The 16,378-nt window shown below is 48.4% G+C and overlaps 1 protein-coding gene across 1 annotated transcript in view; it reads right to left on the bottom strand.

The window, feature by feature from the left end:
• Window positions 1–12,862, bottom strand: part of LOC139674889 (unconventional myosin-X-like) — a 98,218-nt gene extending 85,356 nt beyond the window's left edge. Inside the window, exon 1 of the mRNA XM_071561843.1 lies at window positions 12,776–12,862. Within this exon, the coding sequence (XP_071417944.1) occupies window positions 12,776–12,796 (21 nt within the window). The 5' untranslated portion in view covers window positions 12,797–12,862. The remainder of the gene's footprint in view (window positions 1–12,775) is intronic.
• Between the last annotated feature and the right edge of the window lie 3,516 nt (window positions 12,863–16,378).

The following is a 16,378-nucleotide window of genomic DNA, read 5'->3' as shown; positions in this document are numbered from 1 at the left end:
AAAAGCTGCAAAAATTAGAAGGAGAAGAAATGCGGAACTTAGAAAAGCTGTTAGAGGTGGCATGGAAAGTATATAATAATAGGGAAAAGGAGACGACAAAGAAGCAGCAGGCAGGTATGTTGGCAGTATTGAAGCAAGCGACAGGGGGAAATACAGGAAATTTTAGGGGTCGGGGCCGGAGCCGAGGGCGAGGCGGACTTGGAAGGGGTGGCTTCGGCAATCAAGGGATGAATATGCGCGGGATGTTGGGACCTAATCAATGTGCCTTTTGTAAGGGATTTGGACATTGGAAGAACGAATGCCCGCTCAGCCAAGGAATGCAAATGGGTGGCAGTTCTTTGCCCGGGGTTAACTTGGTCAGTGCTGTGGGGAATGGAATGAATCCATTTGCGAATAATCCACAAAGTGTCGCTCAGGCACTGATGATGGGAAACACTCAAACTCAAAGCTGACTAGACCAGGATCTTAAGGTGGTCATGGAAATAGAGGGGGAGCCGGTAGAATTTAGGGTGGATACTGGGGCTAGTTATTCGGCAGTAAACGAATTACGGGGAGTTTTGAGTGAATCGAAAGTACTGGTTGTTGGGGTGTCTGGGGAAGTAGAGGAAAGGACATTCCTGCGGCCGCTTGATATTAAATTTGGGGGGAAGGAATTTGATCATCAATTTTTATATATGCCGAACAGCCCAGAGTCACTACTTGGAAGAGATTTGCTTTCGGTTTTACAAGCAAGAATAATATTTGATAAGGATAGGGTAAAATTGGAAATACCAGAAGAAAACTTAGCAAAAATGTTTATGATTAAGGAAGTAGAACCAGAGACGATACCAGAGGTGACAGAGCAGGCTGTGGCTCCGTGGGTTTGGGAGACGGGGATCCCTGGTAAATCGAAAGCGGCTGAGCCGGTAGTAGTAAAACTGAAGGAAGGAGCGCAACCGGTAAGGGTGAAACAATACCCAATAAGGCTTGAAGCAAGAAAGGGAATAGCTCCAATGACTGATCAGTTTGTGAAATTGGGAATATTAAGGGAATGTGAATCAGAATATAATACCCCTATTTTTCCAATAGTGAAGCCAAATGGAAAATACAGACTGGTGCAGGATTTAAGGGCAGTTAACGCAATCACTAAAGATATATATCCTGTGGTAGCTAATCCGTATACGCTGTTAACATCTGTCTCTGAGAAATTTCAGTGGTTTACGGTAATTGACTTGAAAGACGCCTTTTTCTGCATACCCTGGCACTTGAGAGTCAGCACATCTTTGCATTCGAATGGGAAAATCCAGACACGAGACAGAAGTGCCAACTGACTTGGACCAGACTGCCTCAAGGATTCAAATCGTCACCTACTATATTTGGTAATCAGCTAGCCAAAGAATTGGAAGAATGGAGAACTACTCAGGTAAAAGATTCACCTTTTTCATATGTAATTCTACAATACACAGACGATATATTCCTGGGAGCCACAGAACGAGAACTCTGTTGTAAACTGACTATTGATCTATTGAACATGTTGGGGCAAGCGGGATACCGAGTTTCTAGGGAAAAGGCACAGTTGGTAAAACAGAAAGTTATCTACCTGGGTTGTGAAATTTCCCAAGGGGTACTAGATTGGGAACGAACCGCATAAAAGCAATCTGTGACATTCCAGTGCCTCGTAATCACCATGAGTTAAGATCTTTCCTAGGAATGACTGGATGGTGCCGGCTGTGGATCCCTAACTATGGACTAATGGCTAAACCATTGTATGAGGCTGTAAAGAAGCAGGTGTTTACCTGGGAGCCAGCAGAAGAAAAAGCGTTTCAAAAATTGAAACAAGCCCTTAAGGAAGCGCCGGCCTTGGGACTGCCCGACCTGACCAAGGATTTTCAATTATATGTGCATGAGAAACAGCAGCTGGCGTTGGGAGTCCTCACCCAGAAACTGGGGTCGTGGAAGAGGCCGGTGGGGTATTTCTCTAAACAGCTGGACGCAGTGAGTAGTGGTTGGCCGGGGTGCTTGAGGGCGGTAGCAGCTACCGTGATACTGATACAGGAAGCTCGCAAATTGACTTTGGGAAAACATATGACAGTCTATGTGCCCCACATGGTGATTACTGTGTTGGAACAAAAGGGGGGACATTGGCTCTCCTCAAGTCGTATGCTCCAATATCAGGCCCTGCTAAGGGAGCAGGACGATATCGAATTAAAACTAACCAACCACCTTAACCCGGCAGAATTTTTGATGTCTACTCAGGAGGAAGGGAAATTGGAGCACGACTGTGTCGAAATGATTGAACAGGTTTATGCCAGTCGCAAGGACTTAAAAGATGAACCATTACCGGACCCTGACTGGGAACTATTCACAGACGGATCCAGCTTTGTGGAAAACGGCACCAGGTATGCTGGATATGCAGTGGTCACCCTGCGACAGACAGTGGAAGCAAAAGCACTACCACCGGGTACCTCAGCGCAAAAAGCTGAAATTTGGGCTTTGGTGCGAGCTCTAATTTTAAGCCAAGGGAAAAAGGTGAACATTTGGACCGATTCTAAGTATGCCTTTGGAGTAGTGCATGTGCATGGAGCCCTGTGGAAAGAGCGTGGACTGCTTAATTCACAGGGGTCTTCAATAAAACATCGGGAAGAAATCCTCCAGTTGTTGGAAGCAATTTATAAGCCTACCGCAGTAGCAATCATGCATGTTAAAGGGCATCAAAACGATTCGGGGAAAGAATTTCAAGGTAATTAACAAGCAGACCAGGTGGCACGCCAGGTTGCCCGGGAAGTATGGACTCAGATGGCGTTATTACCAACCCGGGAAAACCCCGCTGCATCTTATATGGAGACAGTGCCTCATTATTCTCCAGAGGACGAGAAACTTGCACAAATGATGTGTGCACGGAAGAATATCAAAGGATGGTATGTAACCCCTGTTGGTCAAGTGATACTGCCGGTAAAAATCATGAAGCAGGTGCTTGAAGTGGAACACAATAAGTGCCATTGGGGTGCAGAGGCGTTAGTAAAATTTTTAAGGAAAGAAATATTCTCAAACCAGATGTTAACATTAGCAAAGAGGATCAATGCCATGTGTGCGGTATGTATTAAAAACAATCCAGTGGTAAGGAAACAGGTAAAAATGGGGATAATTAAAGTGGGGCCACAGCCTGGGGATTATTGGCAGGTGGATTTTTCTGAGTTTCCTAAAGCCCAACATTTTAAACATTTGTTGGTTTATGTGTGTACCTTTTCAGGATGGCCAGAGGCTTTTCCCTGCAGAACTAATCGGGCAAAGGAGGTGGTTAAAACGTTGTTAAAGGAGATTATTCCGAGGTTTGGAGTGCCTTTAGGAATTTCATCAGATAGGGGACCCCACTTTGTGGCTGGGATTGTTCAGGATCTTTCCAGAGTTTTGGGAATTTCCTGGGATTTACATACCCCTTGGAGGCCTCAGTCTAGCGGACAGGTAGAACGGATGAATCAAACATTGAAAAATCAAATTACAAAAATTTGCCAAGAAGCAGAAATAAAATGGCCGCAGGCATTGCCTTTAGCTCTGCTAAGAATCAGAATTAAACCCAGGGAAAGGGTGGGAGTTAGCCCATATGAGATTTTGTATGGGAAACCCTATCATGCTGCTACATATCAGGGGGACCCTCATTTAACTGGGGATCAAATGTTGCTTAATTATGTTTTGGCTCTGAATAAAACTCTTACAGCAATCAGAGGGATGTTGCAGTGGAATCGGCCTTTACCCCTGGAGAATCCAGCACACGATATTCTTCCGGGTGACCAGGTGTATGTGCGAAAGTGGTCTGAGGAGCCGTTGAAGGAGAGATGGGACGGACCTCACCAAGTGATCATGACTACATATACCGCCGTCAAGGTTCAAGGGATCGACAACTGGATCCATTACACCAGGGTGAAAAAGGTTCCTCTGAAATGGACAGTAGAACCACTGTCACCCACCCGATTAATATTGCGAAGTCAGCCCTGATATTATGGTGGTGGATTGTTCCAGTGGGAGGGGTGGTAACGGTTGAAGTTCCAAGATCTTATGTAACTGTACGTGAAGGGAACGCTGTCAATCTAACTTGTTTATTTATTTGCGATCAGAGAGTTGGTTTCCGAGAAATTAAAGCTGGATGGAAGGCTTGATGGGATGGGGCCGATGACGATCAAGAATTGACTTCAAAATTGACTTGGGATGAAAGGATGCGAAGGGGCACTTCTATCATGCATATACCGAAAGCTACAAAAATGTGGACGGGACACTATACATGTACAAAAACAGTTCAAAGTAGTAGGGACCAGGGAAATGTAGAGTTACGGGTGATAGGTTCCTCTGATCAGGAACCTGTCACTGACTCCCCGAATTCAGGGGTAGGTTGGGAAAAGGAATATGGACATCGTGAAAACTTAGTGATAGGTCTAATTAGAGATTTTGGTTTGATACAAAATGTATCTCAGATTACCTCCTGTTTACCTATGCCCCGGACTGCAAGTGATCCTATTCCGTGGGGGGTAATCCCCGTAACTGTTATGCCATTATCAGGCAAGAATTTTTCATGGACATGTCATAAAGTATTTGGAAAAGTACCTCGACCAGAATCGAAAGGGGCTGATATATGTTTGACTAAACGGGTAATGACAGAAACAGAGTGCAAAAAGAAACCTACGTATTATGTATGGCAAAGGGACACAGGTAGATGTTATATCGAACCCCCTTTTGATGAACCCTGTGATCACGCCCGTACTGGGGCACCACGACAAAATATAAAATGGGGAAAACAACAATATACTATAGAATGCCGGAATGTTACTCATGATGTTGATATCTGGAAAAAATGGAAAACTACTTGGGGTTCTAGTGTCTTGGAGCATTATAGCTATATTGGCAAGGTGCAGTGGTGTATACAGTGGACAGGAACAGAAGATCAGTCACACCTAAAGGTTTTTACCACTGAAACCTCTTCCAGGTATTTTCATACGCAGCTAGAAGAATGGAATTGTACCCAAGTATTTACATGTGACACTCCGGAGGATCAGATAGGACTTGTTCCCGTAAAAATGGTATTGAAGTGGGGATGTGAGTGTAGAAGATATAAACATTATATTACTATAGAACAGGAAGAGAAGGCTGTTAATTGTAAATACTCAACTGTACATAGCCCGGGAAATTTAGTATGGGTACTAGGACACGGGCAGTGGACAACTCACTTGCCCTTAGATGGACTGATTACACAAATTACTTTAGGAATTCCTACATTATGCCCTTTTTGGAAGGAATCAAAATTAACTAAGGAAGAAAAACAACTACGAAGTAGACGAAGTGTGGATCAGGATTTGCAGGATTTAGGATTAGATAAAGAAGGTTGGCATGAACCCTCAGGGGGAGTTAAATTTGGGTGGGCTCTAGAATCTTTGTTTGCACCAGTTGCCTCCTATCGGAATAGGGAGATGTTGTTTAAATTAATGGGTCAAACTGAAAGATTGGCAGCGGTAACCAGGAAAGGATTCAAAGCTATAATTATCCAATTGCAGGCTACTTCTAGGGTGACTTTACAGAATAGAATGGCTTTGGACATGATACTTCTCAAAGAACACGGTGTTTGTGGGTATTTGCATGGTAGAAATGAGCACTGCTGTATACACATCCCTAATGTTACTCAAGATGTCGAGAATGACATTCGTCAATTGGGACAAATCGAAAATAAGGTACGTGAGGTAAAAGAAGAAGCAGAACATAACTGGATTGGACAAATCTTTAGTTCCCTAGGAATCCAGGTCTCTGGTTGGCTCTCCTCGATTATACAGTATGCAATATCAATCGTAATAATTGTTGTGGCACTTTTAATTGTTTATAGGTGTCTTTTAGGAATGATTCTAAAAGAAGGTCAGCACACACGCCAAGTGATCAAGGCTGTCACTCGGAAAGAAATGATTATACCGGGAGCTTTGAATCCTAATATGTCAGCTCCTCCGCCCTATTCGGAGGCAACTATTTGAATGATTGAGCATCCTTGCGAAAAAGAAGCTCGAAGGATGCTCAAAAGGGGGGAGTTGTTACAAATATATTTGTAAATCTAACTGTGGAAGTAGTTATGCTAAGGTTTACGGGGTTTAACTGGGCCTGTGGTGAGGTAACTTGAAACAGTAGTGGGGGCCCAGAAACTATTGGGAACTTGCTAGGAACAGCAGGACAATAATTAAAGCGATTAGTGAAGTAAATAGAACCTGAGGAAGAAAACAAACTGTTGCTTAAAGATAAGATTAGAATCAACATATGTAAGGGGTTTGGTGATGGGGGCCTAATTAACCAGAATCCTGTGCTAGACGAGCGTGGTAGATTTTTAACCCTTGGAGACGGACATCAATTGTATACATATAACCTATGTAACTGATTTATGAACGAGACCGTGTGTCTTTGTGCACGTACAACGCTGTAGAAAAAGTATAAAAGCTGTCTTCAAGAACGGCTCATTGGAATCCTGGCTTAGGACAGTAGTCCCCAGGTTTCCCGGGCCCAGCAAATAAAGCACCGCATAAACTGATACTCTGTCGGTTTGTGTTTCTGTGAACGGGCAACACTCATATAGAGGACAGTATTCTAGTAAAAGTCAGTTCTTGAGCAAACAGCAGCAAAAGGATCTCAAAACTGTTGTTATGCATGGGGGAAATCCTGACTAATTGAAGGAGTTTCTGACAAATGTCTGCAGTGACAGGGTCATTACTACTTCGTATTCTCATCAAGGACCTAAAATCAAAAGTACTGACAGGACTAGCAGATGCCAGCATCTGGTAGATAAGTAAATACCCACAAGGATGAGACCATCAGAATAGTGTGGATTCCACAGCCCACTTGTTTGAACAAAACTGGATTAAAGTACAGCCAAACAAAAAGGTCATCATCAGGAGAGAAGGAATGCAAGCAGCACTTCAAAGAGAGGAATGTCTTCTGGAAAGTCATAGCCCAAACAGGATTGTGAATTGCTGAGCAAAAAGTCCCAGGACATTTGGTTGAAACAAGAGCTGATGCATGTCTGGGATGTATAAGGAGGAGTAAGGAAGTTTACTGCTTACTTACGCTTTGAGTAAGAAAGAAGGCTTCCAGAGACAACATAAAAGGTCCGGTCATTTTTACTATTCAGAAGGATCCCTTGTAGTGCAAAAGTACTTGCGAAAATGTTAATGTCATTATGTAGATTTGCCAGGGCTAGCGCTGCCCTATCTAGCCCAGACACTGATAGCAGGGGAGCAGTGTATGGCTCAGGATGGGCTGCAAACCTCATCTCTTCAACAAACTACACCCTGCTGAGAGGACATGACTGCCAGCAGCACTGAGACCCTGGCCTGCTACCTCCTGGCTCACCTTTGCCAGCAATCCAGAGGCAACCCAGTGCCAGAGAATAATTTTTTGCAGACAAAGAAGTTATTTGAGACAAAGCACCTCTCATGAAGCAGAAGAAAAGTAGGAACCAAAGGTGGATGAATCTGCCAGACCTTTCAGAAATGAAGCAGGATTCATTTTAAAATAAGGTTGCGGAACCACTTGAAGAAACTGCAAAAAGTGGGAGATCCTCCAAAACTAAGAAGCCTTTCCAGAAAGTGTGATTCAGCCAAGTCTTCATCATTGGCTCAAGATGCAAGTAACAGTAATAAACATCACCCTGGTCCTAACCCTAATTTCCACTTTCTCATCAAATGTGCTGATCCCTCTATCTACAAGAGGCCCTGCCACTGTTTCTGTTGATGCAAAGATAATTGCATTTGTACTGACAGGACCTCAGAGTTCTCTGGACACTGTGCCAAGCACTGCATGGCAGACAGGCCCTCCATAGGTGTTTTTCCTGGGACTTGGCTCTACAGCACTGCTGAACTGTGAGCAATCTCAAACGGAAATGAGGTGGCAGAACTGCAGAGTTTAGGATAACTGGAGGATAACCAGAAAACCCACTCTTATTGATCCCATTTAAATAGGTTGCAGATTCTTTTTAAAGCAAAATGGGAAACACAAAACTGAGAAACATTTGTGATTATTATGTTAAATAAAAGTGTGAGAAGTAAAACCAGAGCAGAACAAGGTGGCTTTGGAGGCTATGATGGGGCAGTTGCAGGCTAGCCCACAGCAATGTGGCTTTTCTTCACATGCGGTCTCTCACTGAGAGCCTGCACCAGTCCACCCTCTCGCTGCTGATGGGATATGACAAGGTCACAGCTCATGCAGCCTGGCTCCAGATGAATGCCCTGAGGAGGGAGCTAGCAGGACTCCCTCTCTTTCACCAGACACTTCTTCATGTCACCTTTGTCACAAGAGCTTTCTTCCCTGCAATTTCTGCTCCAGAATATGGCAGTCGAACCCTTTTGTCCTACATCTGCTTCTTTATCACTCCCAATGGTTTGGGGGAGATGCAGCTGGGATGGATGATTCCATATGTTGGAATATCTATGCTACACCAGCCTCATGGATACCTTCAAAGACAGTTGTACTTTTTTTAGTTGAAGTATAAAGACTAATTAAACAGAGATGGGTTGCTGTTTTTTGTACTGATACAGAGCACATTACATACACAGGATGGATGAAATGGTCAGCATTTCTCTGTCTCTTCCCAATCTCTTTGTTCCTCTCTTCTAAGAGGTCACAATACTCTCAATAGACTAAGCGGAGGTTTTCAGGAAAAGTAGGCATAGCACATGTTCATGAGGGGAGGAGAGAGGCTTGGTGGGAATACTCCTTCAAAGAGCAGGCTAACTAATAAAGAAGATGATGTTCTATGTACCTTTTCTTTCCAAGATGATATTTTCCTAAGCCAGTGGTTGTGAACACATGGGCACTCAGCTCACTGTTATCTGTGAAGACAGCACATCAGTCATGGTCAGCATCATCCAAGTCAGCTGAACCATTTTCCTTTATCTCAGACCAGAGTCTCTCAATAGATTCTCCAGGACATCCAGCCATGCTCTTCTCTCACAGGAACTCCACCTTCTCCCAACTGCAGGGAGCATAGGAAAGGCAAATCAAACAGTTGAGAAACCTAATCCAGCTCGCCATGTACAAACTCTTCCCACCCAATGTAATCTGGGCTCTTTAGGGACACTGGTCTCTGAATGATGTAGACAGACACCTTCAGCCAAGAGCCCAAAGCTGGTGAGAATTTCATGTGCAACCGAAAATCAGACCAGGCCTGAACCTGCTGCACCCATGAATCAGGCAGGCTCTACACTGCAAAGATGCATGTACTGTCAAGTCCCTTCAGCTCTTCTCCTTACCTATGTATCCTGCCTGCAAAAGTTTACACACGTGAGCTTACACTGGGACTAAGGAGACATTAGACAACTGAAGGACAGAGAATAGAGTTAAGTGTCATGTGGCTTGCAAAAGGCTCTGCAGACTTGCTGATGGCTTTGTGGAGTATCCAAGCACTTCCCACTTACACCAGGTAGTCAATAGTTGGGGCAAAGTTGCCAGAGCAAATGAAACCTGGCAGAGTTGCTTGCTCTCCACCTCAGTTTGGGGCCAAGAAAGCATCTCAGATGCATGCATGGTGGCAACTCAAGTAACCTTTATACTCCTCGATGGATTAGACTCTGAGGCTCCTTCCTGGTCTGCATGTGTCCATGGGGGAGATGGATCCTCTACCTACCTCCACGGCAGATGTCCCAGGCCACAAAGAAGAGAAGGGCTGTAGTCAGGGAAGGATGGGAAGGATGGGGAACATTAAATGAAGACTATGACAGCTGTAGAGAGGACAGTTCTGACCATTACAGTCATGGAGGGCATGAGCACAGAATCCCCCTGCCTTTTTCTCTGCATGTCAGAAAGCTTAAGAACTTCAGGAGATTTATTTTACAACATAAATGAAAAGCTTTGGATTTCACCAAAAGAGCGATGAGGAAAACTGTCTTTCATGTTGCAAGAGCAATGAGGAAAATGCTTCAAATCACAGCATTTCTATGCCAGTGGCATATGAGAAGGATAACAGCATCTGTGACTCCACTGGATGCTGCTGGTCAGTGCAGGCTGACAACGGGACCGTGCTGGCTGGTCACTCCAACTGGAGTACAGAAAGACAGGATGGGAGAAGCGTCTCCTTTAACCTTGGTCATGACATTCCTGCTCCTCAGGGGAAAATTGGAGAGCGAGTCATATCCTGTGTCACCCCACATCCTGCCCACACTCCAGACTCACAGGGAAACCATCATCTGTCACCACACCATAGCTCTGGTCTTCAGGGCCCCTCCTCCCTGCCTGGGCACAGGACTTGCTGCAGCAGCCAAGAAAGGAGATGGCAGAGCACGCACACCGTCTCAGCTCCTCCACTCATATCCGTCTGGAACAAAGGCATCATCCATCACATCTCTGAGACATACTGCACAGCATACCTCAGATGGCAGGGGGACACATCTTTGTGCTGCACCACTTGCTCAGGGCAAAGACCTTCTAATCTGGCCCGCTTGGGACACTGCAGAGGAAGAGCAGTGGCAGCACACATCCTGCCAGCTCACTGTCCCTGGGGTCTGCAGGCAGATGAGGGCACAGCACATGGGAACCCTTCAGTAGTGTCAATTGGGCACAACTGATCAAAACTATTCCCCCCTTGGCAGAGCCTGAAGGGTAAGTAGGTTGGACCCACCACTAAGCCAGTTATCACAGATAAACTGCAAAGAATAGGAACACTTTTGGTCTCCAACATACTGAAGGGGGAACCAGGGGACCTGTGAAGACCCATGGCAACACCACCTAACCACAGATACTGATCACATTGCTGAGCATGGTATCTAAATGCTGCAACCACAGCATGGGACCCTGCTAAAGGAAGACCAATAGCATGCTGTGATTTAAGCTGTTCATTGTAAGAGATGACATGTCCCCTGGGACAAGATCATTTGATGCTGCTGCAAAAAGAGGTGAAGTAACTCCCTTCTACTCAGGCTTTACCTCCCACCAAAACCCTCCCATGGTGAAAGAGGAAGAGTGGCTGGGGTGCAGCAAATACCAAACATTCCCGTTCTGGGGAGCCACATTCCCTCTCTCCCACCCCCACTGCCTTCCCTGAAAAGCAGAGCTTGGTGCTTTCCCATACACACTCACTCCAGCTTTCCAGCCTTGGTTACCTTGCTTCATCAGGGCTTAAGCCTGTGATTTCCAAGAGATGTGGAACTCTTAGGGAGACTTTGGCCTCAGGACTGCCCCCTAGTCCTTCCCTGGAAATCCCTTTTTCTCCAGATAATGGCAGAATCATGCCTGGACAAATGGAGCTGGACAAAGCAGGCAGTTCTCTGATGGGTGCTACTTGTAGAGACATGCACCTCTGGGCATCCCCTTTCTAGCCTCCCATTTCCATCAGGTGCTTCAGGCTCCTCAGTGGCTACTTCTGTTGCAAGAGGCCAGGAGGTCCCCCGTGACAGAGGGGTGGGCAAAAATGCTCTGGGGAAATGGCCCTTTGGCAAACCCTGGCCTTCAGCTGATTAAACAGACAACCCAGGCTTCCAGGAGCAGCAGGTTAATCAGTTAATGGCTGAAGGATGCTGGGTGACGCGCTGTGTATGTTGCGGGGCAGCCCCAGCAGCACAATCCCAGGGCAGCCACTCCTTCTTCCTTGGGGCCCAGATCTGGGAAAACATCTGTTCTGATAAAGAAAGTGCTTCACCAGGGAGGAGGCAGACCCAAGCCCTTCAGCCCACCGACTACAGGCTGCTTCAACGGGGCTGCTAGCTCCCTGGTGCATCCCTGACTCACAAGGCCAGACACTGGGGTTAATGGCCTGGAAACCATTCTGGTGTTACAGGGGGAAAGATGTCTGTTGTCCCAAAGAGAAGGCTTTCAGATCTCAGACATAGACCTTAGGATGGCCCTGTCACACCACAGTGCCTGCTGTGCCCACTGCCAATGCCAAAGGCACCCACTGTCACACATGCGGTCAGCAAGGGCTGCCTTGGCCTTACACCCACCTGCCCCTTAGAACCAAAGGCATCACTAGGCTGGGCTGGAAACCTGTATATGCTCAGGCAAGGAAAAGAGCAAGAGAGAATTACAGGGCATGTGAGCTGTGCACAGTACCTGGCACTGCACACTCATTCACCCCATCAGCACAGTGCCCCACACGGCTGTGTGCACACTGGGGAGAGCACCGCGGCGAGATATGGACCAAAGCCCGCGTCTAACAGGTACGAACGAGTCCGGCCCGGGAGCAGCTGCTCTACCCTCCGGCGTGACGGTGACTGGGCAGGAGCACAGAGGGGCAGGAGACTCCCATCGCACGCTGCCCGGCTCCTTACCGGCCCGGTGCCCCGGCGGACAGGCGCGCTGACACACACACACACAGGCCGGAGCAGACTCCGGACCCTGAAGTTGCTCCAGAGGATTAAAGAGCCAGCTCTGGGCAGCCATGACTATCATGCGACAAACCCTCTCCTCCCGCAAGCAGCCCTCGGCCAGCATTGACGGGACCACGCATCGCTAGGGCTCCGGCTCCCGCAATCCCTTCCCCTCGCACGGACTTGCCCGGTGCCGCGGCGGGCTGGGGAGCCCTCAGGGACAAAACCTGCCGCATCCCAGCGCTCCAGAGAAAGTGCAACCAGGACTGCCTTGGCGAGGGAGCAGCGGAGGCACGGCGAGGCCCGCGGGAAGCGCTGCGTCCCACAGCCCCGGCAGCGCTCCTGGCCCGGTGCGCGGCACACCCGATGCCGGTGTCGCCCCGGGACACGACCCTGCGGGTCGATCTCCGCCCGCCCGCACCCAACTCCCAGCTCCGAACAGGGGCAAGCCCCGCCGTCGTCCCCGTGCCGCCGCTGCCCACCTGGCGCAGAGAGGCGTCCATTGGCGGTGACGCCCGCGGGGAGCGCTGCCGCCAGCTCTCAGCGCCGCATCGCTGCGGCCGGGCGGGTACGGCTCGCCGGCCCCGCGCCGCGCTGGCTCCGCCTCGCCGGCCGCGGGAGCGGCCGGGCCGCCTGCTCCGCCCCGCTCCGCCCGCCCCGGGGCTCGGGGAGAGCGGCCGCTGCGGCAGCGACGGCGCCGTGCCTGTGCCGGAGCGTTTAGGAGCGGGGTGAGGGTGGCTGGGGAGCAGCCCGCACCTCGAGAGTGAAGTGACGAGAAGGGCTTGGCGTGGGGGAGGCCCGAGCGGTCGGTGTCACCCACGGACAGGCAGCGAGGACGAGGGACCACCGCTGTACACAGCCACAGCAGTCGAGTGCGGACCTTTTTAAAGGAAACTGATGTCATCCGGAATAACAAACATTTTGGGTTTGGGGTCCCTTCGGCAGATGGTCATAGCAAGTTAACAGGACCGTTGACAGGAACCCCAGTAGAACTTCAGAATAATGTCTCTGAGATATGGAACAGCTGGCAAAGAGCAAGAGACTGGCCATAGTTTGCCTAGATCATGGTTCAAAGACAACTCGATCACAGATCGAAGTATGACCAGATCATAGTTCATAAATGCACTGTGAAGGTATTTCTTGCCATCAGAAATTATTTCTTTATTCTGAAAGAAATGGAGGGGCTGGAGGAAGGATTTTTTAAATTATTATTATTTTGGTCCATAATGTGGGGTTTTAAACTGCTTGAAACACAGAGAGGGTTCTGAGGCAGATGGCAGGATCTTGTCCAACATCCACTGGAAGACTTCAGCTACTGCCTAACCTGTGATGACTACCCCCACCATTCTTCCAGCTTCACTATTTGTACCTTTGGGTAAATTCTCCTGATACATGAGTCACTGCCAATGTGTCCTTCCATTTTGATACCCAGTCACTCAGAGCTATCCTGGGCATGACTAGCCAGCCTCTTTTGTACTTGTGCTGGATTAGTTTAATCTACACCACTTTCCCTGCCTTATGAAAACCTCATGCAAAACAGCACCAGAAGCCTAACTGCAGTCCTTATCTCACATCTAATACTTATATCGCAAGGCCAATTACCCGTGTTAGAGAAGGGGATTAGATCAATTGACAGTAATGTGTCTTCGACAGTCTTTCTTAAAGCCATGCATTTGTTGTTGGGCTGTTTCAGCCAAAGCCAGCTTTCTCCTCACAGGACAGTTCCTCTGCTATTGCTGCTTCTGCAGACAATTTGAGTTGTTCAGCCTCTTCATTCTGGCTGGTCACATGGGAGCCGTGGAGCTTCTCATAGCCACAGCAAAGTTGAGGAGCACATTTCTCCTTTCTCCTCTCTCTGCCTGCCTGTCAGCAGTCTCCACCATCAGGCATCTCCAGCACCAGATGTTCTTCCCCAGGCTTCTCTGGAAAAACTTTGCCCATGGTTCCTGTCATCCAAGGTGAAGTAAGGATCCAACCTTTCACATGGTGGGAGTTTTAGTATTAATGCTACTGGCACCTTCTAAGAGGGAAGCAGAAGGTGGCTTTGACTAAAAACAACTTGCCAAACTATTCAGGCAATGAACATTGGATTTCCCAAAGGGAGCAGCAGTGACTGATGCTGTAAGCCCTGCGCTTTTATGAGCCTACTAGAAAAGGTGGCAAGAATCTTGACAAGAAACTTATATCTGATACTTGTTTGTTTCTATTACAGGATTAAAGCACTAGTCCTCAGCCTACCTGGAAACTGCAATATATGAACTGTTTCCTAACTGGCTTTAGGTGCTGCTCCTGGGAAGGGGTGACTACAAGCAACTGCTTCTTCACAGAGCTTTGATAAGCCAGTGATTGCTGACTATCACTAGCTGGCCCAGACACTGCCATTATCACGTCTGGCACCTCAGGTCTGCCATCTCTACAGGAGTTGTTGGACACATCAGCAAGACTATGAGCACAGAGAGGTCAGTAAGTGTTGGCATAGGCCCCACTGTGCAGGACAAGCCCGGGACCCTCTCCATCCCACCAGCCTGCCCTCCTTCCCCTGCCTCAGGGCTGCCTCCTGCCCCAAGCCTGGCACAGCAGTGCTGCTTGTGTGTTTGGCAGCAATGTCAGCAACCCAGTGAACTGCCAGCCCACCTGTCAGCCCAGCTGCAGATGGGACAGGAGCCAGGGTACCATGGTTGTTTTCCTCTGTTTGCCAGCAGAGAGTTGGGCTCTGATAGAGGAGAGCCATGGCAAGCCTGTGGGTCTGGGCAATGAGCTATCCCTCCATCCATGAGAGGAGCAGTCCTCTGGTGCTGCAGGCAGCAGGGGTGGCGGCAGCAGACATTGAGTCAGCTTCCTGCTGGGCTTTCCACACTGAGGGAAGGTCAGCAGAGGACTGGCAGGAACAATCTGAGGCAGGAATTCCTCCTGGACAACAGACAATATCTTAATTTCCTCTTCTGCCACAGGTCTGGCACATGGCTGGGAGGTGGCAGGCTTGCATGCCCCTGCTGTGGGTGATGAGCATCTGCCAGACTTGCTCTCCTATCGCCTGCAAGGGAACGAGCTGTGACACCTTGGCTGCAGGTGCCACCTCCCCAGTGACTCATCAGAGGTGCACTTGTAGGGTAGGGTACTGATTTCCTCCACCATCATTCCTGGGATGATGTCATTTGTATGAGTCAGCAGCAGAGGCAGTTTACCCTGGACCCAGACAAGGGCAGAGGGAGGCACAGATGCAGGAGGAGGGTACCTGTGCTCTGCTATGTGTCGCCACCATCACAACCCTCACTGCTAGGTCCTGCTGCTTTGCTAGGGCCACCAAATCCCCCCTTGCCCAAAGCACATGACAGCTAAGAGAGTCCCCCTTCTCCAAAGGGGGAGAACTACTGAGAAGCAGACGCCAAAAATCAAGCATGATGCCTGTGGCCAGACCCTGATAGAGCACCAGATGCTGAGACACTCTTCTGACATAGACTGCATGCATGCAAAGGGAAGGGGACACAGTGTATGCACAGTAGGGTCCACACTGACCCTGCAGCTCTGGCCCTCTTCCTGTTCCAGTTTCACAATTCCTTGAAATCAGCTTATAAATCAACTCTTGAAGGGCAGTTCCTCCCTTCTCCCATTCCCACCCTGTGGGTAGCCTGGCCACTGCTCAGACTCAGACAGGGTGTGGCCAGGCCAGCTCAGGCTTGAGCTGCTCAAACTCAGTGCACAAAGCTGTGGACCTCTCCTCCAGTCCCATTCCCTGCAAGCTGATGATGGTGATGATCAAAGCCACACTGAAACTCTCTCTGCCTGGGGCTTCCCTGAGGCTCTACGACAGGAATTAGCCCAGGCTCCTTGGAGACAGGATCATGTTTGTACCAGATGTGTCCCCACTCCAGAGGAATGTGATTAAGGATGTTTGGAAAGGCTTTCACAGGATCACACCAAACACTGTGGCACCTGCTCCCCTAGAGAGTAGGAGCATGAGGAGGAGCACTTCATGCAAAGGCTGGCAGTATGGGGAATCTTTTTCTGTCCAGGACACTGCTGGCTACTGTCTCAATTCAGCCACCATCAGCAGCAAGCCCATCTCACTGCAATGTTCAGTGCTG

This window comes from Pithys albifrons, chromosome 8 (genome assembly GCF_047495875.1).
Source record: "Pithys albifrons albifrons isolate INPA30051 chromosome 8, PitAlb_v1, whole genome shotgun sequence".
NCBI classification, from domain to species: Eukaryota; Metazoa; Chordata; class Aves; order Passeriformes; family Thamnophilidae; genus Pithys; species Pithys albifrons.
Note: the sequence above shows the minus strand (reverse complement) of the source record. Positions and strands in the feature narration are given on the sequence as shown.